Here is a 27976-nt window from a genome sequence, read left to right on the forward strand (position 1 = left end):
GGCTATTTTCATAAAGAGTTGAAACAGCACACTTTGTACTATATGTGTGTATTATGGCGAGCCACTTGGGAAGGCATTGAAAGCGTGTTCACGTGTTTTCAGCAAACTCACATATTTAATGATACGTGCATATATTTCCGGTTCTTAATTTTCAGCTTGTTTATTGCACTTTGGAGAAAAGATAAACCAAATCCTCGAGGTGGATTTTTGTCTGAAATGCATTGTGGACTGGGGATTGATTGGAGAAGTACCAATGAATTATACTTTAGGAGTTCTTATCAACAGTGAAATAATCAATTTATACTTTCGCTGTCGTGGCTTGGAATCACACAGCGTTGTAAGAAAAAGAAAAAAACGCATTTTGAATGACGGTAAGATGGGGTTAATTGTTAAGCAGTATTTCTGCATTTAAGGCAGTGCATCTGTGGAGTTATCTGTTTTTTTTAACAGCACGGATGTTTACAAAGCCTTTAACACTCTTTAGAGATAATGATTTATTCGCTGTGTGCTAAATTACTTGCTCTTTGGAATAATATGTCCCCCTGATTTACGGGGAAGGCACCGGCATGGAATTGCTCTGTAATTGGCCGCCGGTAGGCATGAAGAGAAATAATGAGGCTAGAGGTGCCTCATCTTACAAACTCTGGTGTTTCCACACCATTGTACCTCGCTCTTTTACGTGGAAGTATGTCCATACTCAATAGTTATTTATGTTCAAGTTAGGTGTAACAGAGATTTGACTTGTCCAAGAACACACCGTGCCTCTGTGAAGAGCTGGGACTCTGAGCTCTTCACTTGAAACCAGTGCTACAAGCGCTATAACAATGTTTCGCAATTTAAAACAAAACAATGCACATAGCCTATTTTGGATCCCCTGTTTGGGTTTTCAAGCTCACCTCTCTGACAGTTCCACTCTTAATAGCGCGGTGAGCCGCGTGTACCCCGTGGGATGAAACGTGATATCATGAAAAATGGACCGCCTATACTAATTTGTGGGGAGTGTTTACAATTCTACGAAGGGATACAAGTTTTCGGCAAAAGTCCTTTGTGGAAAGCAAGAGCAGCTTCCAAAAAGAACAATAAGCAATTAAGCTTGATTTGTTTTGTCTCTTATTTTTGATGATGTCATGATTTTCAATGATACTACCCGTGCCAGACATTTATAACAATTTCTCCACCTGACCCCCATTTGGCATTTACCAATTTGTTTTTGTTGACCCCATTCTGTGCATTATATAGAAGGTAAGGTTAGGGAGAGTGTGCAAGAACTCCTGTGAGTATTTCTTACATATACCACTGCCCCAATATTAAACCAGTACCTGTGGGAGGACAGCATTCATAATATAACCTTTACAAACAATGTTAAAAACAACTCGGACAAACCAAACCCTTTGACGTAAATGGCACTTTTGGGCCAATCTAGTTTATTGTTACATTGCGCACGAGGTATTCCATACTTCCAAGAGAATGCTGGGCGTCAAGGCTATACCAGAAAATGAAAACCTCTCATGCATAGGCCAGTTGGATACAGCAGAAGTGCACGTTTCCCCTATCCCCACCTGGTCGATGTGCCTCGGGCTTGTTCCTTGCGGGGAAAAGAAGTGTCCAGCTGGAGTTCCCATTCGATCCGTGGCAGCTCTGCTGACGCTTCTAGGAGGTGTGCTGATCAGTGGCGAATGTAATGGGTATTTACACTGATATGGGCCTTGGTCCAAAGGAATGTTGATAAAGTGCAGCTTGTTTTACATCCAGCGCCAAGCAGACTGTATATGCTAACGGGTTTATCTCGTCACCAAGATGTGATGCATTTAAATCAGCGATTGATAATGCTTCGCCTGATTCCAAGTTTAGCCTGAAACCCGCACAGATTTTTATTAAGGTTCCCTACCATGTTTATGGAGATGAACTTTCCGTGGCTAGTAACCAAGTTCACATTTGCAGTTAATGCTGCTTTGTGGGCAACAAACTAAATAAAAAGATGGTACATTATCATCCAAAACGTGTGCTTATGTTGTCAGTCACATGAAAAGTTCAGTTTACACAGTACAGAATACAGAACTATAATTTTATCAGATAAAATTATAGATAAGGTTTTATGGCCTGACAGGATTTCATGAGACAAAGTAGGACACTATGGAAAAAGAGCCAGGCATTACCATTACATTTGCAATAATTTGCACCCGACATTCGTTCATCTCTCACATAAGCAAATAGCTGTTGTAGGCATCGCTAATGACCACCAAGTCCAGTCCCTGTGCCGCTTCTTCCTACACAGAAAAACAGTGCAACTCTTTCTTCGCCTTCTGCTTTACTCTAGCATTCCCCACACAGTAAACGCGACACCAATGCTTCACTGTTAGCCTCACTCGACTGCCAGTGAAAGCGTTCAAGAATGACTCCCTCTTGAGTTTCATGACTGGGGACGATGCAGTGGAAATTCTGAACCTTCTCTAGGCGAGATGGTAATATGTATGCCAAATGACCAGCGACCACGTTGTATTCTCCCAGTAAAACCTGAAAGTAAATAAATAAAGCTCCGCAGTAGAAATCAGCGTGGTTTCTCCTCATGCAAGCTTCTACATGTTTGTGCTCGCGAGCGCCTTTTTCTAACTCCCACAGACTCGGCATTAGCCGCCCTGTGGCGAGCAGTGTTCCCCTTGAGTTTGCTTGTGCTTTGCATATACGCCACACACCCTGACACCTGGCATTACCGCTGACCCACACCTCCAGGAAACGCCATTTTGACTGCTGCATAACTAGCAGGCCTCCCGTTCTCTGTTCCCTGTTCCCTGAGGGCCCCGTCGCCCTTCAGGGTTGGTGAAGGGGACACACCTACACAGCAGATGCTACACCGAGGAGTACATTTTAAAACTAAGGTCTTGCTGGGGAAAGATGGTAATTGTGAGGCACACTGCTGTGCCCAGAGCTAAAACAACTCTAAACTATACATTTAATCGACAACCTAGAGCTGTTTACATGCAAGCACACAAGGTGCTCCACATTTCTTTTTATGCCATACACCCTACTCCGTGCATTAACTACATCTCTGTATGATGATCACGTGAAATTGCGTGCAAAAAGCAGATTTTCAGTTAGGCTCCACTGTGCATTACAATCACGATTTATGTTCAGTAAATCGTTTTATAGAGGGAAACCTGTAGACTTAGAGAATGCACATTACCCCATGCTTTAAGACTTAGTAAAACTAGCAGCGCACTGTATCTTTCACAGCAGTTCCCACACTGCCACGTAGAACCATGCTGTACCGCTTCATAGTACACCATTGGGTCTGGATTGTGCTAGCTGGTCATACTGAATGAGTTCCAGACACTTCTTTTTAGAAGTACATGGGCCATTACAACCACACCATATGGGTCCTGTGATAGTTTGATGCTCTCCTACGATGGCACAAACGGTGTATCTGAGAAGACTGAGCTGATGGAATCAGAGTCAGACTTGAGTTGAAGAATCTTAGGGTTTTTGGCATCATGGAATTCATCACTGGCCGCCATATTTATCTTGCCATTCTGGACCTCCTTGATGGGTTCAAGGAAGACTACATGCTTGGTAGTGCTCGCCTTGCGGTTGGGTCCATCTGTGGTTGGTGGCGTGCTGCTCAAAATGGAGGACTGAGCACTGCATTCATGGGGAGGGCTAGGAGTGGGCGACTTTTTGCAGCAGCAGAAGCATCGGCATGGTGTCAAGTACAGGTATATGAGGACGAGAACAAGGGTTACCACACATCCAAGGAGTGTTGTGAGGCCTGTATTGAAGGGTTCTCCTTCAAACCTTGGAAAATGGACAGTCACATTTACTTCATATGTTGAGTTCTGATGCAGGCGTTTGTTGAGGGCAATGCAGAGATATATCCCAGAATCCCACGGCTGTGCTGCTCTGATCTCCAGGCTGCCATTACTGTAGATCTTAAGGCTCTGGTTGTTATTTCCAGGATAGGTTAAAAACTCATAGCTAGGGGAGACCCATAGGTAAGTTGTGTACTGTTCCTGCAGTGTAGTGTTACAGTCGATTAAGAGTGATGTCCCCACACTTGCCTTCAGGTGTACCTCTGGTAGGCTGCCATAGGTCAGAGAGCAGTTTTCAAGACTGTTATAGTGGTTTAGGAACTTGACCACGGCTCGGGCTTTCCCCAAGTACAGGCATGTGTGCTCCTCTTGAAAATCCAGTACTGAGCTGAAGCCACGCTTATGCCAGTGTAGGAACATGTTGTAGAGTGTGCAGTCGCACGTCAAAGGGTTGTTATGCAAGTATAGTCCATTTTTTATGTACACAGGCAAGGCTGTGACCTCGTCAATGGGAAGTGTAAGAAAGTAGTTGGAAGACAGGTCCAATGTCCTCAGTTGAGGGTTGCTGAGATTGTGCATGTAGCTGAAGGAAAAGCTTTCGATTAAGTTCCTACTTAAATAGATCTTCTGTATGTTGCTCAAGTGGACAAAAGCTCGGCTGTCCACCTGTGTTAACTTATTATTGTACAGCAGGAGCTCCTCTAGGCTGACCAGACGCTCGAAGAAGTGTTCCTTGATGGACACCAGAAGATTGGAAGATAAATCGAGATGCCGGAGCAGAGTGGCATTGTGGAATACCCGCGCTGTCAGCCTTTCGATCCGATTGTGGCTGATGCGGAGTGCCTGGAGGCGTGGCAGGGTGGCCAGCCAGTGGTTATGAAGATGGGAGAGGTTATTGTGGCTGAGATCCAAGCTGGCAGCCATAGAAGGCAGAGCCGCAGGCACCTGCTGAAGATTCTGGTTCACGCAGCTCAGAAGGTCAGAGGCGCAAATGCAGGCAGCAGGGCATCCATGGGCGCTGACCGAGTTGCTTCGGGCAAACAGTTCCAAAAATAGAAGCTTTCCAAGCCATTTCCATACTAAGTGTCCCAGGGCAAGCCTATGCATCATGAGGAAGCCTGTGTTCCGAAGCGACTGAGAGAAGGCAAGTTGTACCTCCTTTGAGTAGCAGCATTAAGCAAAATCTGTATTCATGTGGGCGTTTTAAATCGTAGTCTGGCAGTGTCTTGCTGAGGTCTATTGGAGGTCAGCCTCGAGTGTCCATCACTTTCAGCCCCAGGCCACAAGGTGAATTCATACAACATAAGGATCCAAACCAAAGGTCAGGCTCCGAAGACGAGGGCCCATGATTTAACAAGGGTACCTTTGCTCGGTCACTTCCTCTCTTGGCAGCCTTGCGAAGCTGGAAGGAGCGACGCAGTTAGGTGTTGGCAGAAGAGTCAAGCCCGCAAGCTTCGTGGGCGAGTTTCTCCATCCCCGCTGCAGTTCTCTCAGTCTCTGGGTGCCGGAGATCACAGCTCGCTCAGGGAGCTCACTCGGTCTGTTCTTGGAGACTCCAAAGTATCCCGACCTCGGCGCGCCCCTCCCTGGGGATCAGTTCAGAGTGACTGTAGCCCATGGCACCGGACTCTTCGCGCAATGTCCCAGCGCGCGCTCCTCCTGTCCGAGCGCGCTGTGGGGATTGGAGAAGAACTAGAAAGCAGGCGGGTACATAAAAAGTCTCTTCGTGAGGGAAGACGTGCCGAGGAGCCGGCTGTCTGTGGCGTCATCCGGTTCGTCACTTGATAGCAGGATGTAGCCGCTCTCCTTGGGGACCTGGGTGTTGTGTGTGTAAGCAGCGGGTTCTTGCGTGTCTTTGGCTTCTCGCTGTCCTCCTTGCCCTGCCGGTGTGAAGCGGTGGACGCGGGGTAGGTCTGGCTCAGCCGAGAGAACACAGAGAAACGTGATTGGACGCAGCTGTGGAAGAGGGGTGGGGCGCCTGCCATCCGCTGACTGAACCACGATTTTCGTTTTGAATGGCTTGTGCAGCTCACTCACTTCACGCCACCTGCAAGTGGAAGTGAAACAAGAATAAGCACTACTGTCAGAGCACCTCACAGGCGTCCAGTGAGATAGGTAAACAACTCATTTATAGGACAGGGAGCGGTGTTGCGGGGCGCATCACTGCGTTTCATTAAATGGATACTTTAAAAGGTGCTTTTTTTTTTTTATATCCGCCCTGAATCTAACGTAACTAACTTTATCTGTTCTCTGTCGCCCTTCCATTTGAAAGCACAGCTTTCATCAGAGTTCTCGTTTGAAGTTGTAACTGAATGAACACGCGATGAATGCAGGCTTACTCAGAAAACATCAGCCTCGCTTTCTGTTTTTTTTATTGTTAACTGGTTGTCGGTGAAACAAACTATTGCCTCCAGCTTCCAAGACACGTATTTCCACAAAGCCACGTAGATCAATAACCCCCAAAGTATCCACCCCTCCACTGCCAGTGACCATGCAGACATTTGGTCTGCAAATTGTGTCCTTGTTCACTATACACTGGAAAAGACACCAGGTATTGTCAAAGCCAGCAGGTATTATACTGTGTTTTTTTTCTAAACAAAGTTTCCTCATGCTTTACAGTTCAGAGCAGAACGGCGTACCATGGCCGGCTAAAACAAATTTATCTCACCCACTGGCAAGTTACCACCTGGGTGGCAGTCCATTTCATCAGAGAGAGTACCGGTACTAGGGCGCTAGGGCACGCTAGAGAATCCAGTAAGTACAGACCACATGCACCGTTCACACACAGATTGTAGAAATAGTGTGATCAGCATTATTTCGTGCTTCCTGACAGTGAAGAGACGTACTCCAGCAAGCAGCGCTAGCTTCCGTATTCATCCGGAATAGCACAGCTTCTGCCAAACAAAACGTGCACATCATGGCTAGCAGCAGGACAGTAGCCTTGCCACCTGGCCAATATTTCACAAGCATGGCCATTTTATTTACGTGAATGGCAGTAAAGACAATGGTGAGGCCAGTAAAACCGGTACATTTTCCCCTTAAAAGCAGAAATAAAAACTCACTTAAAACAGTTTAGAGCTGTCAAAACTATTTTCGAATGTGGATAAAAGCAAACAGAAAGAAATTTGCCATGTTAAATAAGAACATTGAGTATTTTGCACAACTTATTAGTCTAAAACCAGCTCATCGGCCTCACTGAAAATCAAAACATTTTTCTCTGAGACCGGTTGTAAGCCAACCAGGCAAGTGTCCTCACACACCGCACAGGAGGCAACAATCAGAAACCCCTCCAGACGGCCCACTCCCGTAACATATAAGTAGTACATGACTCTGTTTATTGGTTTGGGAAATGTTGGCCGCAGTTTATTAACGTTGATTTACAGCATGTTTGCCCTGCTTTTATGAGGGCCATAAATCATCCGTCATCTCAGATGTACATGCAAATGGGGTCATGAGTTGTCATAAATCACTTTATCGTCCTTGAGGTTGGAAGCCCAGGGGTTTATGCTTACATTGTTGCGCATTGTCATAAAACACTTTGCATCTTAACAAACCCCCATACATTTTGATATCTGCATGCCACCTGTCCATCAGTATATTTGCCACAAATCACTCTCGCGTTTGGTCCTTTTTGTATCTTGCCCCTTGGCATTATTCCTTTTCTATGTAGGAGGGTTCTCATTTCCTTTTAGGCTTAACTCGCTACCTTGTTTAGTCTTTGTATCCAGCTCTCCGGCAGACCTGGGCTGCGAGTGCCATGTTTCAAGTACCTCCCCTGACTGCCTTACCCTGATTTCTGATCAGATCAGCATTGTGTTGTGCAGCCGCCCTGCAACCATCGTGAGGTTTCCCCTGATGCTTTCTAGAAGGCCTCTCCTACCAAGCTGGGCTAGGTTGTTGCCCCCCCAGATGTATTATTACCACATCGGGCCCCTTGTGCTGCGTGGCTATGATCTCCCTTAGTTTGTTTGGAGGTGTTCCCGTTTCATGCCTGGGAAACCGAACCATTCTACCCTTGTCTGTATCGGGCGTTGCTCCTTTGTGGGACCTCTTGAATCCCACCAATCTCGGGCTCTCTGCACAAAGGGGTGTCCGATCACCCATGCCTTTCTGCGTTCTGCACCTGTATGCGGAAGGGGACAGTGAGGTTCTTGCTTGCTCGACCCCCGCTGATGGGGGTTTGGGGAGGGGGGCGGGCATCAGGGGGTTGCTATTCCTGTTTGTTTGTCTGTTGCCTTCTTATGTAGCTATTGTAGGCTTTTGAGCTACACCTACCAATTGCCTTTATGCCTGCTGCTGACATGCCATGTTGAGCTGCTGATGTCGCCACCCCTATCTGGAATGAGTGTGTGCCACATTCGCATGCCAAGAGCCCTGCCCTGGTCAGCGCCCCGTTAAGCACTGCCTTGAATTGGAATGTGCTCAAGCATTCCCCAGTCTCATGTTTAAAGAGTGCCATGTGTCCTTCTGGCCTCCGCTCTAAGAACTTCTGCACACTGGGCATACCTCGCGTCTTCCAGACATCTCAGTTCCACATTTGCCCCTGCCCTGAATTGGTCGGTTTTAGATTTGCTTAGTAGTATCTGCATGCGCCTTTGGCTTATCTGCATGTCTTGTCTTTGTATGCATGTGTTGGTGTTCCCTGCTTTGGAAGGGGCGACTAGCTCGCTTACCCTAAATGGCCCAAAAAATGCCAGTGTGAAAGCCGATTGAAGAGGATGCTTTCAAAATTGTTCTGGCAAAGGTTGTTTAGCACCCCCACAAGCTGTTTTAGTGTGCTGAAATCGATTGGGCGCCGCTGGGCCTTTCCAGCCTGCGCCACCCCTTCATTGCTGCCCTTATGTAGTGTGAGTTGGTGGGATCTCTGCCCATTATTATCTTAGTAAAAAGCACCACTGCGGTCAGGTGCGCCTGTGCCCATGACTTTGATTTTTTCTGAGAGAATGCCCAATGTATTCATTTTTTCACTGCTATTTGTGCTTCGTCGTGGCACTTGTAATGCCTCAGGCCTGTGACCTCCTGTACTGTTGTCACTTGTGCTACGTACGTCTTGCTGTCTTTGGCGCTAGGGCGTAAGCTACTAGTATTGACAAGTCCCCTCCACCAGCCCCCACAGGCTGGGGGGAAAAGGTGTCATCTCCTGTTCTGCTCCTGGGGCTAGGCTCCTGAATCTCCCCATCTAGAAGCAAGAGAGAGCACCTGCTTTAGTGTTAATAGTGCTTTACACGTGCCTTGCTCTAATATTGAGGTGCCTGCCAGTTGCATTTTTACAGTTTATCTCAATTTTAACAGTAGGGTGCACGGTGACGCCCCTTTATTGATCGCGTGCACGACTGCTTAGTTATCCAATCACAGTGTGAGCTTCTTGTCTTTCAGCTGCTCTTGCCAGATAGTTAATGCCACCACGATGGGGAATAATTCCAAGAGCGTGATGTTCCTTGTGAGGCCCAAGGCTGCCCATGTTTGTGGCCATTTTTTGGCGCACGATTTGTCTTTTAATATGGCCCGAAGCCTAGGCTGCCTGCTGCTTAGGTGTATAGCTCCATCTGCTTCGCGGACACCCAGCCCTCCCTCCATAGTAACATGCCATTGAAATCTACCAAGAACTTCAGCCAGGTCAACAGATCCTGTTTAACCCCTTCGTTTAACCTGACATGGTGGTATTTTTTTCTCTAGAACCCTGGTCAGGTGTGAAATTCACCTGGTGAAAACATTTACTGCTGGGATGACCCTTGCTGTAAAATTCAGTTTTCCAATCAATTCCTGTAGCTCACCTAGTGTTGCCTTCTGTTTGCCCAGTAACCCCTTGATGTCCTTTACCAGGTCCTCTACTTTGTCTTGGGGGATGCAGGGTGTGCCTGCTACTGAGTCCAGCTCTATGCCTAGGAAAACTAACTTGGTGGTGGGGCCTGTGGTTTTGTCCTCGGCCAGCGGAACCCCTAGCGTAGCTGTTAGGGATTGGAAAGCCTCCAGTAAATCCTGACGTTCTGGTCCGCTAGGCTGCCCTACAAGTCCTCTCACACAGCACAGGAGGCAACAATCAGCTTCCTTTACATTAAGACACGAAGTGCAGACTGCACTAGTGCCGGCTTCTCTCACTCACATGCAGCACAGGTTTATCATGCAACCATATGACTTTTATTTACAAGTGCTACATTGTAGGCAGTAGCAATTCAACCTTTGGACATATCCAGAGCACAGATTCAGCATGAGCAGCCGCTATGCAGCACACATTCATGCAGGCCCCTTTCCCTCCCAGGAGTTGTGAGGAGTTTTCCTCACAATCACAACACGGGTGCAGCACAGGCAATAGCAATACAAAGTTCCCTCGCACGCACAGCACATGTACGGAACAAGCTAGTGCATAGCTGATTACCAGATATTAATCAAGCACTTGTGCAAGGTGGTTGGAGTGCTGGATGACAAGGAGTCAAAGGCTAAAATGCTGGAGCTTTACCTACCTTCTGCACTGCACCGCACCCCTGTAGTGCCTTCTGTTGCGGCTGGCACTGATTGACTTGTCTGGGTATGAGTAGACACTGGCAGCCCGGACCAGAAGCCAGTGACCACCAGAGCAAGAACCAGAACCTAGCAGTGACCATGGTGTGCTGTCCCTGGTATTCAGCAGACTAGTCAGTACCCCTTTATTGTTTTCGCTAAAAGACATGCAGTAGTTTAAAATACATTGAAAAACAAGCAGTTCAGAAAATACAAAGTTTAAAGAGTAAAAAAAAAAAAGCAGGCATTTTTAATTATTAACACAGAGTAAAATTAAAGTGAAATTAATTTCTTCTAAAAAAAAAAAAAAAAAAAAAACATTTTTACATGCCTAGCCATAAAATGGGCCATCTGTTTGCAACGAAGATGCCCATATGCCCATGTATACAGGTTGACATTTCCGAAAATAAGAGTTGCGTCTATCCTATAACAATGCCATGGCTTTTTTTGCGATATTTAATGTAATTGAGCCTTATCAAACGTAGTAACATTCTCCTAGGCTGCTCTGTTTTTCAGCAGAACAGCATAATGTGAACCATATTTTCCAGCTTTCTCCAACCCCCGTTTGCAGTCATCATTCCCTTGAACACTGCCCTACAGATATCCATTTTTAGGTTCACCTGCAACAGCACGTACACTGCATGCTGTCGCTTGTGACAGATATTGTATACAACGAGGGACTTGCAACCCGCCCATTGCTTAACATTTGTTGGTTTACTTGTCATTCTTATTTGCTGCCTTCTAATTGACCAGCATGTTCGGGCTTCTGTTACTCTTCTTGTGGCTGGAGTGTGAACCAAGTACTGATTTCTGTCCTTCTGCTGATCATCTTGTAATTGATTCACTGCTCTCATTTTTACTTCATCTGTCATCCTTTTTGAATTTCTTACAACCTGAAGCCATGTTTTACTATAGTCAACACACTTGAATTAAGCCCCTTTCTCCCTTGGGTTTATTTTGACAACAGATGTTATCTGATTGTAAAGTGACAACAAATGTTATCCGCTTCCAAATGCATTTTCACTAAGATATGGACATGGGTGCAATTGCTTTCTCATGTGATAGGATTTTGGCCAAATGTCATATATATTTTATTTCTTTTTCATTCATAGGCAGATTAACTGTTCAAAATCACAAGGGTGCTGTGCCAACCCCTAACCAACACTAGGAAAACCAGTAGGTCTTCCCTTTGGGACTGTTGGCTCTAGCAATGCCTTTTGTTCATGCTGTACAGCATGGACATTGCTGACATTGGCAACAATTTGTGGATATGCTGTAGAGCCGCGTGGCTGCTATGCAACATAGCTAAAAATAATAATAAAAGGACTATGATGCATCCAGTGCTGATGCACTTTAAAAAAGCGTATTAGCCCTGGCTGTGGAATAGCTCTTTTTTTAAAATACTCGTATCGCACATTATTTTCCTGTGAATGGATAATAACACCCGGTAACTGGAATACCGATCCTACTTATGTGTGTTTTTTCTCCATTCTGGGAAAAATCATAGGACCAAATCTGCACCTGTTTACCATCTTTTCGGACCACGTGGTAATGGAAGCTTTGCTTTCATTTTCGGAGGGGCAGTGCGGGTTTAGGAAGAGTTGGTGGAAAATGTGCAGCTTCCCAGCTGAGGAGGAGCACAGTGGGTAGGAGCAGAGAGATCTAGATGCCCTCAGCTCTGTGCACCACCATAGCCCCAGAGCCTGGATACCTAATCCGAAGTTATTGGACCTGGTAATTATGGGCCCGGGGACAGCAGGCAAGTTGCAATGGCTTTGTGTTTTTTTTTTTTAAATGGCCCGACCTCCAACACCACTCCTCTCACCCCCGATCCAACCCCCTCACTCTCCCTCCCCCGCTACTGTCCCTGTTCGCACGTAATTACGGTCTTTATGTCACCAATGGCTCATTTAACACGCACAGCCCTTGACAAGTGAATATGCTCCGCCGGCACCACATCAATCTGACAGGCTTTAATTTTTAATTGATTCATATAGTGAGCCGGTGTTAATTGTCAAGCGTCGGTGAAGCAATCCAAGGTCAATTGCATAGGTTTGTTCAGGAAGCCAGTGACGGAACAGTATCACGGGTCGCGCGTGTCTCATAGTAAACAGCGCTTTCTTAGATGGTGGTGACCATCGTGCCTTGAGGTGGCGCAGCAGGCCAGGCCTTCCAGCCGCTCCCAGGGAATGTTGGCGCGCAGGGGCGAACTTGTTACAGCGTTGACGTGGATGAGATCATTAGAGCCATTGTGTCAGTGCTCACGGGCTCTCATAGATGTTCCTTAATTATAACAGGCTCCACTGAGTTCCGCGTCCAAGCACACCCTCGGGACTCGGTAAATGTTCTGCTCAGCAGAATGCACAGCGCACGCCCTGCTTCTAGGCTCTTGAGACGGTGTCCCTGTTGGAGAAATATTCTCAATACCAGAATTCCTTCCGTAGGACAGAACATACCCTGGAGGTTAGGAAAGTTAAATTTGTCTGTCAGAGTAACGTTTTTTTTTTCTTCTCGAGGACAAGTTGTATTGAGGCCATGAGAAAATATTTTCTATGCTAGTGTCGTGGTGTTCCCAGGCCGAAGAGAAAAAATGTTCACGGCGGACAGTTGCCTTGGTAAATGTACTATTTATGTGGGGGTCGTGATGGCTGTTGTGTTCTCGAGGAGCACGCGCGAGGGGAATCCTGCGCAGTTTCCTGGCAGCGGCGGTCCGTCTCCATACTCCCACACTGCAATGATGTTGTTCTGACTCGCTGGGCTTCTGACTGGAACAGCTGGAGCTTCCCCCACAGGCAGAGAGTGCGCCTCTCCTTACATCAGCACATTGGACACCGCTTTCTTGCTGTACACCACTTAAAGGCTTTGCAATCCCTCAGAGAAAACCGTGAAAACCCTCCTCCTGTGTCTGATGCTCTTAATATCGTGCTGCCGGACTCCTGCAGATTCTCAACAAGTTAGGATATCAGTCGCGCGAGAAAGGGCACCGCGCATGGTCCGACGGGAGGAACTTGCAAACCAGACAGCTCCAACATACGGATACATGGAGCCAGCTAATGGAGGGTTGTAATGCAGCGAAACGACATTGTCCTGGTCTCGCTATGCACATGCACATGTACTTGTGCTCATGTAAAAATTGACTGATATTAATGAGACTGAAAATACGAAAACAAGATCGTAATTACTATTAATACGTTAAACCGCGAGGAAGTCTCAAAATGGACGAAACGTGTCAGCTGTCAATCAAATTATCAAGTGGATTATGATGCCTTGGAATACTAAGAACTTTGGGACAATAAGAGAAGAAAGAAATACTTTTTGAAATTTGAATGACATCTTGACATTATACTTTTTGTATGAAACCAATAAACTCAAATTATGATGAACTTGGTATACTGATTACACGTTATTGTTGAATTGTTCTGAATATCTGTCAGACTTCGACAGTGTGGGGATCTATAGCAGCTGATCCCCGAATGATTGCACCCGTATCAGACCCTAGTCATTGTATCAGTATTTGGACTCTAGGTAAGGAAATTGTAGGAAAGTAGCCTCTTTTTTAGCATGGTTACCCCACTTTTTGCCTAGTTGTCAGTGTGTTTGTGTTCACTGGGATCCTGCTAACCAGGACCCCAGTGATTATGCTCTTTCCCTTCTAACTTGGTTACTTGTACCATTTACCACATTTTGCATACTGGTGACCCCCTGTAAGTCCCTAATATATGGTACCCAGGGCATTGGGGTAACAGGGAATCCCCATGGGCTGCAACAGGTATTATGTTACCTGTGGGGAGCCCATGCAAAGTGTTCTGCAGGCCTGCCATTGCAGCCTGCGTGAAAGGGTGCATGCACCCCTTTCACCACAGGTCACTGCAAGTCACCCCTATGGCAGTCCCTCCTAGCCCAGGGGGGCAGGGTGCAAGTACCTGTGTGTGAGGTGCCCCCTCAAACTCCATTCCCATTTTCTTGGACTTTGTGAGTGCAGGGACTCCATTTTATGTGGGTACTGGACATACACCAGGCTGTACTGGCTGTACTGTACTGGACTGTACCTTTGTCCAGCTACATAATGGTAACTCCAAACCTAGGCATGTTTGGTATCAAACATGTCAGAATCATACCCCAGTACTGTTGTCAGTATTGGAAGTATGATTCCATGCACTCTGGGGACTCCTTAGAATACCCCAGCATTGCTCCAACCAGCCTTTTGTGGTTTTCCAGGTAGCCTCAGCTTCTGCCACCCCTCAGACAGGTTTCTGCACTCCTGCTGCTTGAACAGCTCAAGCCCATGAAGGCAGAGCAAAGGATTACCTTTGGGAGAGGGGGGTAACACCCTCTCCCTTTGGAGATAGGTGTTATATGGCTTGGGAGGGGTAGCTTCCCCAAGCCACTAGTATGCTTTTAAGGGAACATTTGGTGCCCTCTGTGCATAAACCAGTCTACACCAGTTCAGGGACCTCCAGTCCTTGCTCTGGCGCAAAATTGGACAATGGAAAGGGGAGTGACCACTCCCTTTCTATCACTACCACAGGGGTGGTGCCCAGAGCTCCTCCATAGGGTCCCTGGGTTCTGCCATCTTGAATCCAAGGTTGGCAGGGACCTCTGGGAGCATCTGAGTGGCCAGGTCAGGCAGGTGACATCACAGCCCCCTCCTGATAGGTGGTCACCTGGCTAGGTGACCAATTCCCCTTTCAGGACTATTTAGGGTTTCTCTCTTGGGTGGGTCCCCAGATTTGGCTTGCAAGATTCCAGCAGGACTCCTCTGCAACCTCTACTTCGAATTCTAGCCACTGGAACCGTGACCGGACCCTCCAGGAACTGACAAACTGCATCCATGATGAAGCCTTTGCTTGCAACATTGTTTCCACACCTCCTTCCAGCTTCTACAACATTTCCCCAGCTGTGCATCCTCTGAAGGTGGCAAGTCTTCAGTCTGCACCAGAAGGAAGACAGAATCTCCCTTGGAGTAAAGGAGTCACTCCCCTGCAACCGCAGACTCCAACTGCAATGACGACCGGCTGTGAAGATCTCCTCTCATCCTGAGCTGCATGGATCCTGCATCATGGGTGGTGGTCTGGAGTAGTCCTCTTGGTCCTCTCTGCCAGCTGTCCAACTGTGGTGGAAGTAAGTCCTTGCCTTCCCACGCAGGACAGTACCCCTGTGCACTGCGTCTCTTGCAGCTACCAAGGCTTGTTTGCATCTCCTCCAAGGGATCTTCAGGCTTTGTGAAGCCCCAGCACGCCTTCCTGAGACGCACAGCCCTCTGTGTTGTTCTCCTGCAGCGTGGACCCTTCTCCAGCTGTGCTGAGTGGGCTCCTCTGTGACTCCTGGTTCCTCGTCTAGTGAGTCTCCTGTGGGGGCTGCCTCTACTGTGGACTCGCTGCCTTGCTGAGGGACCCCCTTGGACTCCCTCTGTGGGTTAAGTCCTCCTGGACCTTGCTGGTCTCTGACAGCTTGACTTTTGCTTCAGTGCGACTTCTGCCTTTGCCCAGGCTTGTTGGTGGCTTTTCCATGCCACTGACCGACTGCAATCATCCATCCCGCATCGGACGTCGACTGCATCCTCCAGGAACTCTTCACCTGCTCTAGGGCTGCATTCCTGACTGTCTTCATCCAGCCGTCGACTGACTCTTGCATCCACTCCTGGGTGGGTAGTAGCTTCTACCCCCCTGGACTCTTCCGTGACTTCTGGACTTGGTCCCCTTCTTCTATAGGTCTTCCTCTTCAGGAATTCACCACTGGTTTCTTGCAGTCTTGTCTGGGTGTTGCTTTTTTCATTTTCTTCCTTTTGAGTGGTTTTGGGAAAAATCCAGTAACTTACTCCCTTCTTCTTGGTTTCTGGGGGCACTGTGGTACTTACCTTTGGGGTTTCTTAGTACCCGAGCTCCCCTCTACACATTCTACTTACCTAGGTGAGGGCCCTGTGTTCACATTAAATTTATTTGGTATATGGTTTGGGCTTCCCTTAGGGTCATTATTGTCTATATGCACTGTTTTCTATCACTTTCTATGCCTATTTCTGATAACTAGTGTACATATATAGTGTGTTTAATTACCTCCTATTGAAGGGTTGCCTATCTAGCATTTTTGTACTGTTACTGTAATAAAGACCCTTTATTTTCGTAACACTGAGTGTTTTCATTCATGTGTGTAAGTGCTGTGTGACTACAGTGGTATTGCATGAGCTTTGCATGTCTCCTAGATAAGCCTTGGCTGCTCATCCACAGCTACCTCTAGAGAGCCTGGATTCTAGAACCTGCCTACACTACACTAAAAGGGGATACCTGGTATAAGATGTAAGTACCTTAGGTACCCACCACACACCAGGTCAGCTTCCTACAGATATTAAGCATGAGTTGTAGGAACATAAGCTGCTATTGTAAATTATTCAGCTGAACAATCTTGTTTGGAGGGACACGCCCTAAAAGAATGTGTGCCCAACTACAAAAAATAACTTGGGGTTGAGAAAGCATGCACACATGTAAACTCATCCTCATTTGACAGGTGTCGTCTTTTCATTGATAGTCCCCCTTCCTAAAAGCCTCCATAGACTTTCATAAGGTCACCCTCTTTGCAAGCATGGCTCATCCTTCAAATATAATTTTTCTCCAATCACTTTGATGGGAAATTATCTGCCAGAATAAGTGTTTCAGTGTTCCCAGGCTGAATATAAATTATGTCAAATCGGAGTATTACTTCTTGGGATCATAATATTTGTTGTGTTCTCAGGGTATGCACAAAGAGGGTCCTGCTCACTTTCCTCTTACAGAGCTGGGCTAATTCTAATTTGACAGCCAACAAGTTGACAGGTGTGAAAAAGTCTAGCAACATTACAAAAATAAAATGTGCAAAATACATGTTGAGTACCTTTTGAGAAATCTGAGAAGGCAAACCCATCTTGAAATTTAACAAAATAAAGGTGCTCTGTCTATGCTTGACATTTTTCAGGAAGCATAAGCCATTCAGCACAGTGCTTAGTTTTTAAACTTTGTCCTTGTCTCCGCTGGTAATCAGTGAAGGGCTTTTATGGCCCTCTTGGCATGGTCATATCTCCAGAAGATCAGGCATATTCTGACAATCTGAATTTGAAGACTCAGCAGCTTCTGGCTAAGCATTTTTAGGCCTGTTTAAGTCATGTTACACCAGTTTAGACACAGCCTTATCAGCTCAATTCAGTGTATGCAATGCAGGACAGAGAAGACTATCTGCAATGACCGTGTTGATATCCAAGACAAGAGAACTGTTTTTTGCTACAAGGTCTGCATCCAGTGTGATTCCACTTTTCCTGACTTTCCTGGAAAATGTCATTGCCGGGCTAGAGGACCAACTGAAAAGGAGCTTGGTTTTATTGGTCCTACTCCATACCAGCATATTAGGTTTATTTTCATTTAGGCAGATCATTTTTCTCTGTGTCAGTGATGAACATGGTATAATTTGCTTGTGATGTTTTCATACCTCCTCTGGTAACTCTTTTCTAGTTAGATGTACATTTGTGTGTCATTGGCCTGCGTTATTGTCATTGGCATATATTTGTAAGGTCACTTAAAACTGCTTCAAGCTGTGCTACCCATTGCAAGTAGCAATGAAATGGATGGGAATGTTGAGGATCCCTGTGGCACGTCTGTTGACATTGTCATGGTCGAGGTTTGTTTGAGCTCTCCATACACTTGTTCACTTCTGTTCAGGGAAGTATGATAATCCAGAGTAAGAGCACTGATTATAATTCCTATTTATTCTATCAAATTGGGTAGCAGGATAATATGGTCTATCATGTCGTAGGCTGCAGAGACATAGAGGATAATTGGTTCAGGTTTCCAGATTTCATCGTGTAATGAGAAGGTCCTCTCTGATATTCACCAAGGTTGATTCTGTACCTTTTGCCAGCTGTAACCCAGATTGGTGATCATTTAGAAAGGTGTTTTGTTGTACGTATTCTTGCAGTTTTTCAGCTGCACTTTCATCACTATTTTGTGGAGTGAGGGAACTTGGGAACTGTGGCGATAGTTGATTAGCTGCATTATACCCTCCATGTGTCTCCCTTTTAGGTTGAGCGTATCAGCGTGCAAGCGCTGCTTTTCTGATGTGCTGGTATCTATGTGGGCTTTCAGCCATGCTCACCTCACGCCCATCACTTTCGCTCATTCATGGGCCTGCATTTCAAAAATCCTTTGACATTGGTAAATGGTTTACGTTTGTCCCGCCTTGGGGAAGTTTTATTACCGCCTTGGGGACCGACCCCTTTGCATGGATAATTGCACATTTGGCAATATTTTTGCGTTTTACTTTTGTATCTCTCCTTCACACTCACGTTCATGGCGGCCATGGCGCTTTGAATGGACATGCTTATTTCAACTGTTTTACATTTCATTTTCAATTTATGTGGCAGGAAAAGTCCAATCTGATAGAGACTTCTAGCTGCAGATACCTTACCTTTTGAATTCCCCCAGGCGTCAGACTGGATCCAGAGACTTTTTCTTCGAGCAGTACCTCTGCGTGCCGTTAGGTGGTGTCAGTGGTGTTGTGTTCGCTGTGATGACGTTGCTGTCTTATATTGGTGCCACCCCGGCGCCCTGGCGTCAGTTCTTTTCATTCCGCGCCAGCCTACGTACAGATCCAGAGAAGAGCTACCTCAGTCAAGTTTTTTTACTACTACGACATTTTTGTTGAGGTCATCTTCAAGCCAAATCTGAAGACCGGTTTCAAGCCCTGCGACTCCTGTCACCAAATGATGTCAGTGACGGATCTGCACCTCGTGTGTCTTAGGTGCCTGGCGCGCGATCATGACCCAAAGTCGTGCTCTGAGTGTCGGGCCATGAACCTGAAAGCTTTGAGGGAGCGGTCCCTAAAGCTCATGGCGGCCCGACACTCGACTCCGCTGCGCTCACGGTCTTGTTCAAGAGGAAGGTCTTTGGAACGGCCGCAGAGTAACCACCACTCTTCGTCTTCAAAGTCATCAGCACATTCGGGTCATGAGAAAAAGAAGTCAAAGAAGAACAAATGTTCTTTGACTTCACCCCGTCGCTTGGAGGCTGCAGCTCGGGAAGAGCGACAACGCTCTAGTCCTTCGTCCTCGGAAACTCAATCTGGGTCTGCCCTGCGCTTCCCCGACTTCCCTGGAGCCACCCCTGCCCAGCTTAAAGAGTTTTATGAGGCAATGCACCTCATTTTTGGGCAGACTGACCCACCCTTGGCGTCCTCGGGCACAGGTGAGTCGGTGAGGGCCCCCTCAGGTTCAAAGTCATCGGCTTCAGCCACGACTCCGGAGGGCCCCTCTGGATCCAATCTCGGATCCGCCCCAACGCCGGTCGTGCTACAGCGACCTTCCCCGGCATCGGGTCAGACGTTGTTGCTTCCGATGTCGGTTGGGCCCGCAATCGATGTCGACCCTATTCTCATACCTGCTGACCAGGAGCTGGAACAACGTCGCTCAACGCCGATTCCATTCTCTATGGGCTCTCCTGGGCCCAGGGTTGATCCAGATCCTTATACTTATGGGTATGAATACAGGGAGAGTTTAGAGGGGTCGCTGGACCCTTTAGAATACCAGATTCACCCCCAAATGGACTGGGTGCTGGATTTGGGTGATGCCAGTGGTCTAGACACCTCCCCTGACACTGGTATGCTCTCTCCTCCTAGCGTGGCTACGGAGGAGGGTGCTTCTTATTCCATGATGGTGAGAAGGGCGGCTGAGGTCTTGGACCTAAAGCTACCTTCTGTGGATGTTAGGCCTAATATCCTAACTGACGTACTTCAGCCAGGGTCTTCCACATCAGAACCCCTTCTCCCTTTTAATGAGGCACTGACAGACGTCCTTTTGGGTATTTGGCCCAGACCCAGCACAGGGGCTCCTGTGAATAGGACTATTGCCCACCGCCATAGGCCTGCGCCAACAGACCCGAAATTCCTCACCCAACATCCCACGCCTGAGAGCCTTGTCATCCAGGCTTCCTCTTCTTCCTCTGGCGCATTCCCTACCAGCCCCCCCGTATAGGGAATCAAAAAGACCGGATCATTTGGGGAAGAAGATGTTTTCTTCTGCCAGTCTAGCGCTGCGGTTGGTGAACACCGCATGCCTTTTGGGCCGCTATTCCCATACTCTCTGGGATACGGTTGCGCAGGTGCTGCCTACAGCTCCGGAGGAGGCCCGGACTGTCTCTTCCAAATGGTTTCAGATGGGAGAGATGCAGCCAAGTTCATCATTCACTGTGGACTGGATACGACCAACTCTCTAGGCAGATCGGATGCATCGATGGTGGCATTAAGACATCACGCCTGGCTAAGAACATCTGGCTTCTCAGGGGATGTCCAGAAAATGCTGATGGACATGCCCTTTGATGGTACCTGTACTTAGGAGACAAGGCAGTCTTGGCGGTCGAGCGCTTCAAGGATTCCTGAGCCACGGCCTGGTCCCTTGGCCTCGCTCCTGCCCCTAGACCCCACCAGTCCGCCTCTCTCCCCTTTTGAGACTTCGGAAGGGGCACCCAACTGCGCCTTTTTCCACTGAGCCATCGACCTGCACATTCTGTACAGCCCCTGCACAGCCTCAGACGCGGAATCCCATGATCTCTAGAATCGGGGGGCCAGCGGATCGCCCAGTCCCCCCTCCCCACCCCCTCACTACCTCCAAACCTTCCTAGTCTGCCGGAACACCTGGAACCAGTTGGTGTCAGGATTCACCATCATCTGCCCCACTAGAAGTCCATTACCATGGACAGGTAGGTCCTCCAGATTGTTCGGAAGGGCTAAACCCTCCCTTTCAAGTCTTCTCCTCCAGTCATGTCACCTTCATTCGACCACATATCAGAGGATCATATGGCACTTCTCTGCGAGGAAGTCAAAGCCCTTTTGGCCAAACGAGCTATAGAGAGGGTCCCTGCATCAGAAGTAGGAAGTGGTTGTTATTCCCGCTACTTTCTGGTGCCAAAAAAGGACAAGGGCCTTTGTCCTATCTTAGAACTTCGGTCCCTCATTTCAGGCTTTGATACCGATGTTTCAGCCTCTGTCCTGGATTTCGGTGGGAATGACTCTGAGGCTGCTGGGTCTCATGGCCTCCTGCATCCTGCTGGTTCAAAAGGCCAAGTGGCATATGCGGGCTCTTCAGTGGGACCTGAAGTTCCAGTGGGAGCAGCATCAGGGGAGTCTCTCCGACAGAGTTCAGATCTCGAAAGGAACTGCAAAAGATCTTTAGTGGTGGCTAACGAATCAAGATTGGGTCAAGTACAGATCCCTTTCCTTTCCCCAACCAGACCTCAAAGTAGTGACAAATGCGTCACTCCTGGGATGGGGCGGCCACATGGGAGAGGCAGAGATCCCAAACCTCTGGTCTCCTGCGGAATCCGGGCTTCATATCAAGCTTTTGGAGCTCCGGGCGATTCGACTAGCATTGAAAGCATTTCTCCCCTCTCTCAAAGGGAAAGCAGTGCAAGTGTTCACAGACAACACCACCGCCATGTGGTACTGCAACAGACAAGGCAGAGGAGGGTCGTGGACTCTTTGTCAAGAGGTTCTTCGTCTCTAGACTTGGCTGGAACATAAGGGCATTTCCCTGGTGGTTCAACATCTGGCGGGCTTTTTGATTGCCAAACTCAGCAGATGATGCATAGTCGATCACGAATGGTGTCTCCATCCAGAAGTGACGCAAGGTCTCTTTCAGCAGTGGGGAGAGACTTGGTTAGATCTCTTTGCTTCTGCAGAGAACGCGCAATCTCAGCTGTTTTGCGCTTTGAAGTTTCCAAGGCGGCACTCACTCAGCGATGCCTTTCGTCTCGAGTGGAACTCAGGCCTCCAGTACACCTTTCAGCCCATACCACTTCTGCCCAGAGTTCTAAAGAAGATCAGGCAAGACCGGGCCCAAGTTATCTCGGCCCAAGGTGGCTCTGGACTGGGCACGAAGAGTCTGGTATTCCGAGCTCTTGAGCATGGTCATCGCTCCTCCAATCAGACTGCCCATTCTGGAGGATCTTCTGTCGCAGACAATTGATGGCTTTTGACCTTCCACCCAAAATCTGTAACATCATCTTGGCAGCCAGGCGTCCCTCCACCACAATGGTATACGCCTGTCGTTGGAAAAAATTTGTGGCATGGTGTATCGACAAATCTGTTCATACTCTCGCTGCGCCTCTTTCTGAAGTTCTGCTCTTTGTTCTCTCTCTTGCCCAACAGGGCTCTGCCTTGGGCACCCTCAAGGGCTATCTTTCTGCTATCTCTGACTTCCTGAGACTACCTGATCAACCTTCTTTATTCAAATCTCTCATTGTCAGGAGGTTTCTCAAAGGCCTCACATCTCTTACTACCTATCCCATTTATCATGCCCCAATGGGATTTAAAAGGGAGACTCCACTGCCTGGCCCCTAAAAGAGCATTGGCTTTCTACCTTGATCGTACTAAAGACTTCGGATGGACGATCAACTCTTCGTAGGATATGTGGGGGTGAAGAAAGGGAAGGCGGTGCAAAAGAGAACCATCTCATGATGGGTCCTCCTATGCATCAAAATGTGTTATGCTTTGGCAAAGAAGCAACCCCTAGAGGGCTTGCGAGCTCACTCAACCAGAGCAACTGCAGCTACCACAGCATTGGCACGAAGCGTTCCAGTCCTGGATATCTGTCAGGCAGTCACGTGGGCATCTCTGCACACATTCGCCAAGCATTACTACCTGGACAGTCAGGTCCGTAGGGACGGCTACTTTGGTCGTTTGATCCTACAGGAAATCCTGGTGTGATCTTGGTTCGCAGCCCACCTCCGGGGATGGTATTGCTCGAGCATCTATTAAAAAGGTAAGGAATCTGCAACTAAAAGTCTCCATTAGATTTACAAGTTACCTACCTTCGGTAACGATATATCTGGTAGAGACACATTCTAGTTGCAGATTCCTTACCGACCCACCCATCCTCCCCACTCTGCGAACTGATTTCTAGGGGCAGGGACTTTTCTTAAAGGGCCCTAGTTTTGGTGTACCACTATCGGTGTTCTTCATGGCTCCGGGCTTCTGGCGTGGAAAGTCGTGAAAAGAAACTGACGTCAGTGCGCCGGTGTGGTGCCTATATACAACCCTGATGTCATCACGGTGAACACGACACCACCGACTTCCGCTGTCTCAACCGACGCCAGCTGTAAGGAAATGGCTCCCTGTTGCAATTACCCCCCACTTTTTGCCTGATACTCATGCTGACTTGACTGAGAAGTGTGCTAGACCCTGCTAACCAGGCCCCAGCACCAGTGTTCTTTCACCTAAAATGTACCATTGTTTCCACAATTGGCACAACCCTGGCACCCAGGTAAGTCCCTTGTAACTGGTACCCCTGGAACCAAGGGCCCTGATTCCAGGGAACGTCTCTAAGGGCTGCAGCATGTCTTATGCCACCCTAGGGACCCCTCACTCAGCACAGACACACTGCTTGCAAGCTTGTGTGTGCTGGTGGGGAGAAAGTGACTAAGTCGACATGGCACTCCCCTCAGGGTGCCATGCCAACCTCACACTGCCTGTGGCATAGGTAAGTCACCCCTCTAGCAGGCCATACAGCCCTAAGGCAGGGTGCACTATACCACAGGTGAGGGCATAGGTGCATGAGCACTATGCCCCTACAGTGTCTAAGCAAAACCTTAGACATTGTAAGTGCAGGGTACCCATAAGAGTATATAGCCTGGGAGTCTATCAAAAACGAACTCCACAGCTCCATAATGGCTACACTGAATACTAGGAAGTTTGGTATCAAACTTCTCAGAATAATAAACCCACACTGATGCCAGTGTTGGATTTATTTAAAAATGCACACAGAGGGCATCTTAGAGATGCCCTCTGTATTTTACCCAATTGTTCAGTGCAGGACTGACTGGTCTGTGCCAGCCTACTGCTGATAGACGAGTTTCTGACCCCATGTGGTGAGGGTCTTTGTGCTCTCTGAGAACAGAAACAAAAGCCTGCTCTGGGTGGAGGTGTTTCACACCTCCCCCCTGCAGGAACTGTAACACCTAGCAGTGAGCCTCAAAGGCTCAGGCTTCATGTTAAAATGCCCCAGGGCAATCAAATTAGTGGAGATGCCCGCCCCCTGGACACAGCCCCCACTTTTGGTGGCAAGTCCAGGGGAGATAGTGAGATAAACAAGGAGGAGTCACCCACCAGTCAGGACAGCCCCTAAGGTGTCCTAAGCTGAGGTGACCCCTGCCTTTAGAAATCCTCCATCTTAATTTTGGAGGATTCCCCCAATAGGAATAGGGATGTGCCCCCCTCCCCTCAGGGAGGAGGAACAAGGAGGGTGTAGCCACCCTCAAAGACAGTAGCCATTGGCTACTGCCCTCCAAGACCTAAACACACCCCTAAATTCAGTATTTAGGGGCTCCCCAGAACCTAGGAAACTAGATTCCTGCAACCTGAAGACGAAGAAGGACTGCTGACCTGACGCCCTGCAGAGAAGACAGAGACACCAACTGCTTTGGCCCCAGCCCTACCGGCCTGTCTCCCCACTTCAAGAAAAACTGCAACAGCGAAGCGTCCCCCATGTTCCAGTGACCTCTGAAGACTCAGGGGACTACCCTGCATCTAAAAGGACCAAGAAGCTCCCGAGGACAGCGGCCCTGTTCCAAAGAAACTGCAACTTTACAACAAGGAAGCAACTTTTAAAGACCACACGTTCCTGCCGGAAGCGCAAGACTTTCCACTCTGCACCCGGCTCGACCTGCGGAAAACCAACACTACAGGGAGGACTCCCCGGCGACTGCGAGCCCGTGAGTAGCCAGAGTTGAGCCCCCGCAGCGACGTCTGCAGAGGGAATCCAGAGGCTCCCCCTGACCGCGACTCCCTGCTTCAAAGAACCTGACGCTTGGGAAACACACTGCACCCGCAGCCCCCAGGACCTGAAAGATCCGACCTCCAGTGCAGGAGCGACCCCCAGGTGGCCCTCTCCCTAGCCCAGGTGGTGGCTACCCCGAGGAGCCTCCCCCCCTTGCCTGCCTGCATCGCTGAAGAGACCCCTGGGTCTCCCATTGAAACCTATTGCGAACCCAACGCCTGTTTGCACTCTGCACCCGGCCGCCCCTGTGCTGCAGAGGGTGTACTTTCTGTGCTGACTTGTGTGTCCCCCGGAGCCCTACAAAACCCCCCTGGTCTGCCCTCCGAAGTGGCGGGTACTTACCTGCTGGCAGACTAGAACCGGGGCACCCCTATCTCCATTGAAGCCTATGCGTTTTGGGCACCACTTTGACCTCTGCACCTGACCGACCCTGAGCTGCTGGTGTGGTAACTTTGGGGTTGCCCTGAAACCCCAACGGTGGGCTACTTTTGACCCAACTTTGAACCCTGTAAGTGCTTTACTTACCTGAAAAACTAACAAATACTTACCTCCCCCAGGAACTGTTGAATTTTGCACAGTGTCCAATTTTAAAATAGCTTATTGCCAAAACTGTACATGCTATTGTGATGATTCAAAGATCCTAAGATACCTGAGTGAAATACCTTTCATTTAAAGTATTGTTTGTAAATCTTGAACCTGTGGTTCTTTCTATATAAAAACCTATTGGCCTGGAATTGTCTTTGAGTGTGTTCCTCATTTATTGCCTCTGTGTGTACAACAAATGCTTAACACTACCCTCTGATAAGCCTACTGCTCGACCACTCTACCACAAAATAGAGCATTAGAATTATCTCTTTTTGCCACTATCTTACCTCTAAGGGGAACCCTTGTACTCTGTGCATGCTATTTCTTACTTTGAAATAGTGCATACAGAGCCAACTTCCTACACCAGCTAATGCCGCACAGAGGTACTGCTCGAAGAAAAAGTCTCTGGATCCAGTCTGACGCCTGGGGGAATTCAAAAGGTAAGGAATCTGCAACTAGAATATGGCCCTCATTCTGACCCTGGCGGTCGGTGATAATGCGGCGGCCAAGCCGCCAACAGGCCGGCGGTCCAAAATATGCAATTCTGACCCTGGCGGGAACCGCCAACACAGCCCGCTGCATTAACACTCCGACCGCCACGGCGGCACAAACAAACAGCGCGGCGGTCCCCGCCAACAGCCAGGCGGCAGACAATGTACCGCCCACCCTATCACGACCCACCAATCCGCCACCTTTTCCGGGGCGGGAGCACCGCTGATAAAAACACGGCGGAAACAGACTACGAACGGGAAAACTCTCACCTCTACGCACTCCACGCGAGATTCCGGCAGTATGGAACCCGAGTTGCAGGTCATCCCCGCACTCCTATACCTGCTCCTGTACCAGGAGCACGCCCGGCGGCGCGGAAGACATCGGTGAGTACTGCACCTACGACACAGGGGAGGGAAAAGATTACCGGCACACACACACCCACCCACCCATACCCACTACAACACACACATCAATGCATTCCCACAGATCACTGTCACAACCCACAAACCCCCCCCTCCGAAATAATGCAAAGACCAAAAGAAGAGATCATAAACGGGCAGATATATTGAAATATGGACACCAGTAATCCCAATAAATAAATAAACTATGTACAAAATATATACAGCTACTAAATGTAGTCCAACCACTGTCCGTGGACCACAGGGGTCCTGTGCAAAGGGGCAAGGCCCAGTCCCACGACAAGAACTCCACGGAGAGAACACTGCAGGGGCATCAGAAAGAAAATAGGACAGGCACCTCAGGGGGAAGGGAAGGGGGGGCACCTCAGCCACTTGAGTACACGACGCCAGATCCACGAGGGGACTCCATGACCACTGGCCCATCCTGGGGAGTGCAAAGCCACAGTCCATACAGTCCATACAGTGGGTGGCCTGCCCACTGGGCCATCCTGGGGAGTGCAAAGCCACAGTCCATACAGTCCATACAGTGGGTGGCCTGCCCACTGGGCCATCCTGGGGAGTGCAAAGCCACAGTCCATACAGTCCATACAGTGGGTGGCCTGCCCACTGGGCCATCCTGGGGAGTGCAAAGCCACAGTCCAAACAGTCCATAACAGACCCCACTGCCACTGGAGGAGGCATGTTGGCCAGAGGACATCCTGCAGCCCTGCCCAAGACAGATCCTGCCCTGCCACGTCTGCCAAAGGGCCAGCGGTTCTTGCCTGGAAGGGCCCAGTTCAGCGCTTCTTGCCTTGAAGGGCCCAGTTCAGCGCTTCTTGCCTTGAAGGCCCAGTTCAGCGGGTCTTGCCTTGAAGGGCCCAGTTCAGCGGTGCTTGAGACGGCGGGGCCCAGCGGAGCGGTGCTTGAGACGGCGGGGCCCAGTTCAGCGGTTCTTGAGACGCCGGGGCCCAGTTCAGCGGTGCTTGAGACGGCGGGGCACAGCGGAGCGGTGCTTGAGACGGCGGGGCCCAGTTCAGCGGTTCTTGAGACGGCGGGGCCCAGTTCAGCGGTGCTTGAGACGGCGGGGCACAGTTCAGCGGGGCTTGAGACGGCGGGGCCCAGTTCAGCGGTTCTTGAGACGGCGGTCCCCAGCGGAGCGGTGCTTGAGACGGCGGGGCCCAGTTCAGCGGTTCTTGAGATGGCGGGGCCCAGTTCAGCGGTGCTGGAGACGGCGGGGCCCAGTTCAGCGGTGCTTGAGACGGCGGGGCCCAGTTCAGCGGTGCTTGAGACGGCGGGGCCCAGTTCAGCGGTTCTTGAGACGGCGGTCCCCAGCGGAGCGGTGCTGGAGACGGCGGGGCCCAGTTCAGCGGTGCTTGAGACGGCGGGGCCCAGTTCAGCGGTTCTTGAGACGGCGG

The 27976-nt window shown here is 48.9% G+C and overlaps 2 protein-coding genes across 3 annotated transcripts in view; one reads left to right on the forward strand and one right to left on the reverse strand.

Moving 5' to 3' along the window:
• The window catches only part of RNF123 (ring finger protein 123), a 1441353-nt gene that overhangs the window by 1100865 nt on the left and 312512 nt on the right, over nucleotides 1-27976 (forward strand). The gene's annotated exons all lie outside the window — the stretch shown is intronic.
• On the reverse strand, nucleotides 1391-5687 carry AMIGO3 (adhesion molecule with Ig like domain 3). Its single transcript, XM_069206869.1, has one exon. It carries the CDS (start codon nucleotides 4911-4913, stop codon nucleotides 3399-3401), a length of 1515 nt encoding a protein of 504 aa, XP_069062970.1. The 5' UTR covers nucleotides 4914-5687; the 3' UTR covers nucleotides 1391-3398.

The sequence above is a fragment of the Pleurodeles waltl genome, chromosome 9, assembly GCF_031143425.1.
Source record: "Pleurodeles waltl isolate 20211129_DDA chromosome 9, aPleWal1.hap1.20221129, whole genome shotgun sequence".
Lineage (NCBI taxonomy): Eukaryota > Metazoa > Chordata > Amphibia > Caudata > Salamandridae > Pleurodeles > Pleurodeles waltl.

Coding starts and splice junctions, on each gene's coding strand:
- AMIGO3 (XM_069206869.1), bottom strand. CDS start 4,913: ATGATGCATAGGCTTGCCCTGGGACACTTAGTATGGAAATGGCTTGGA.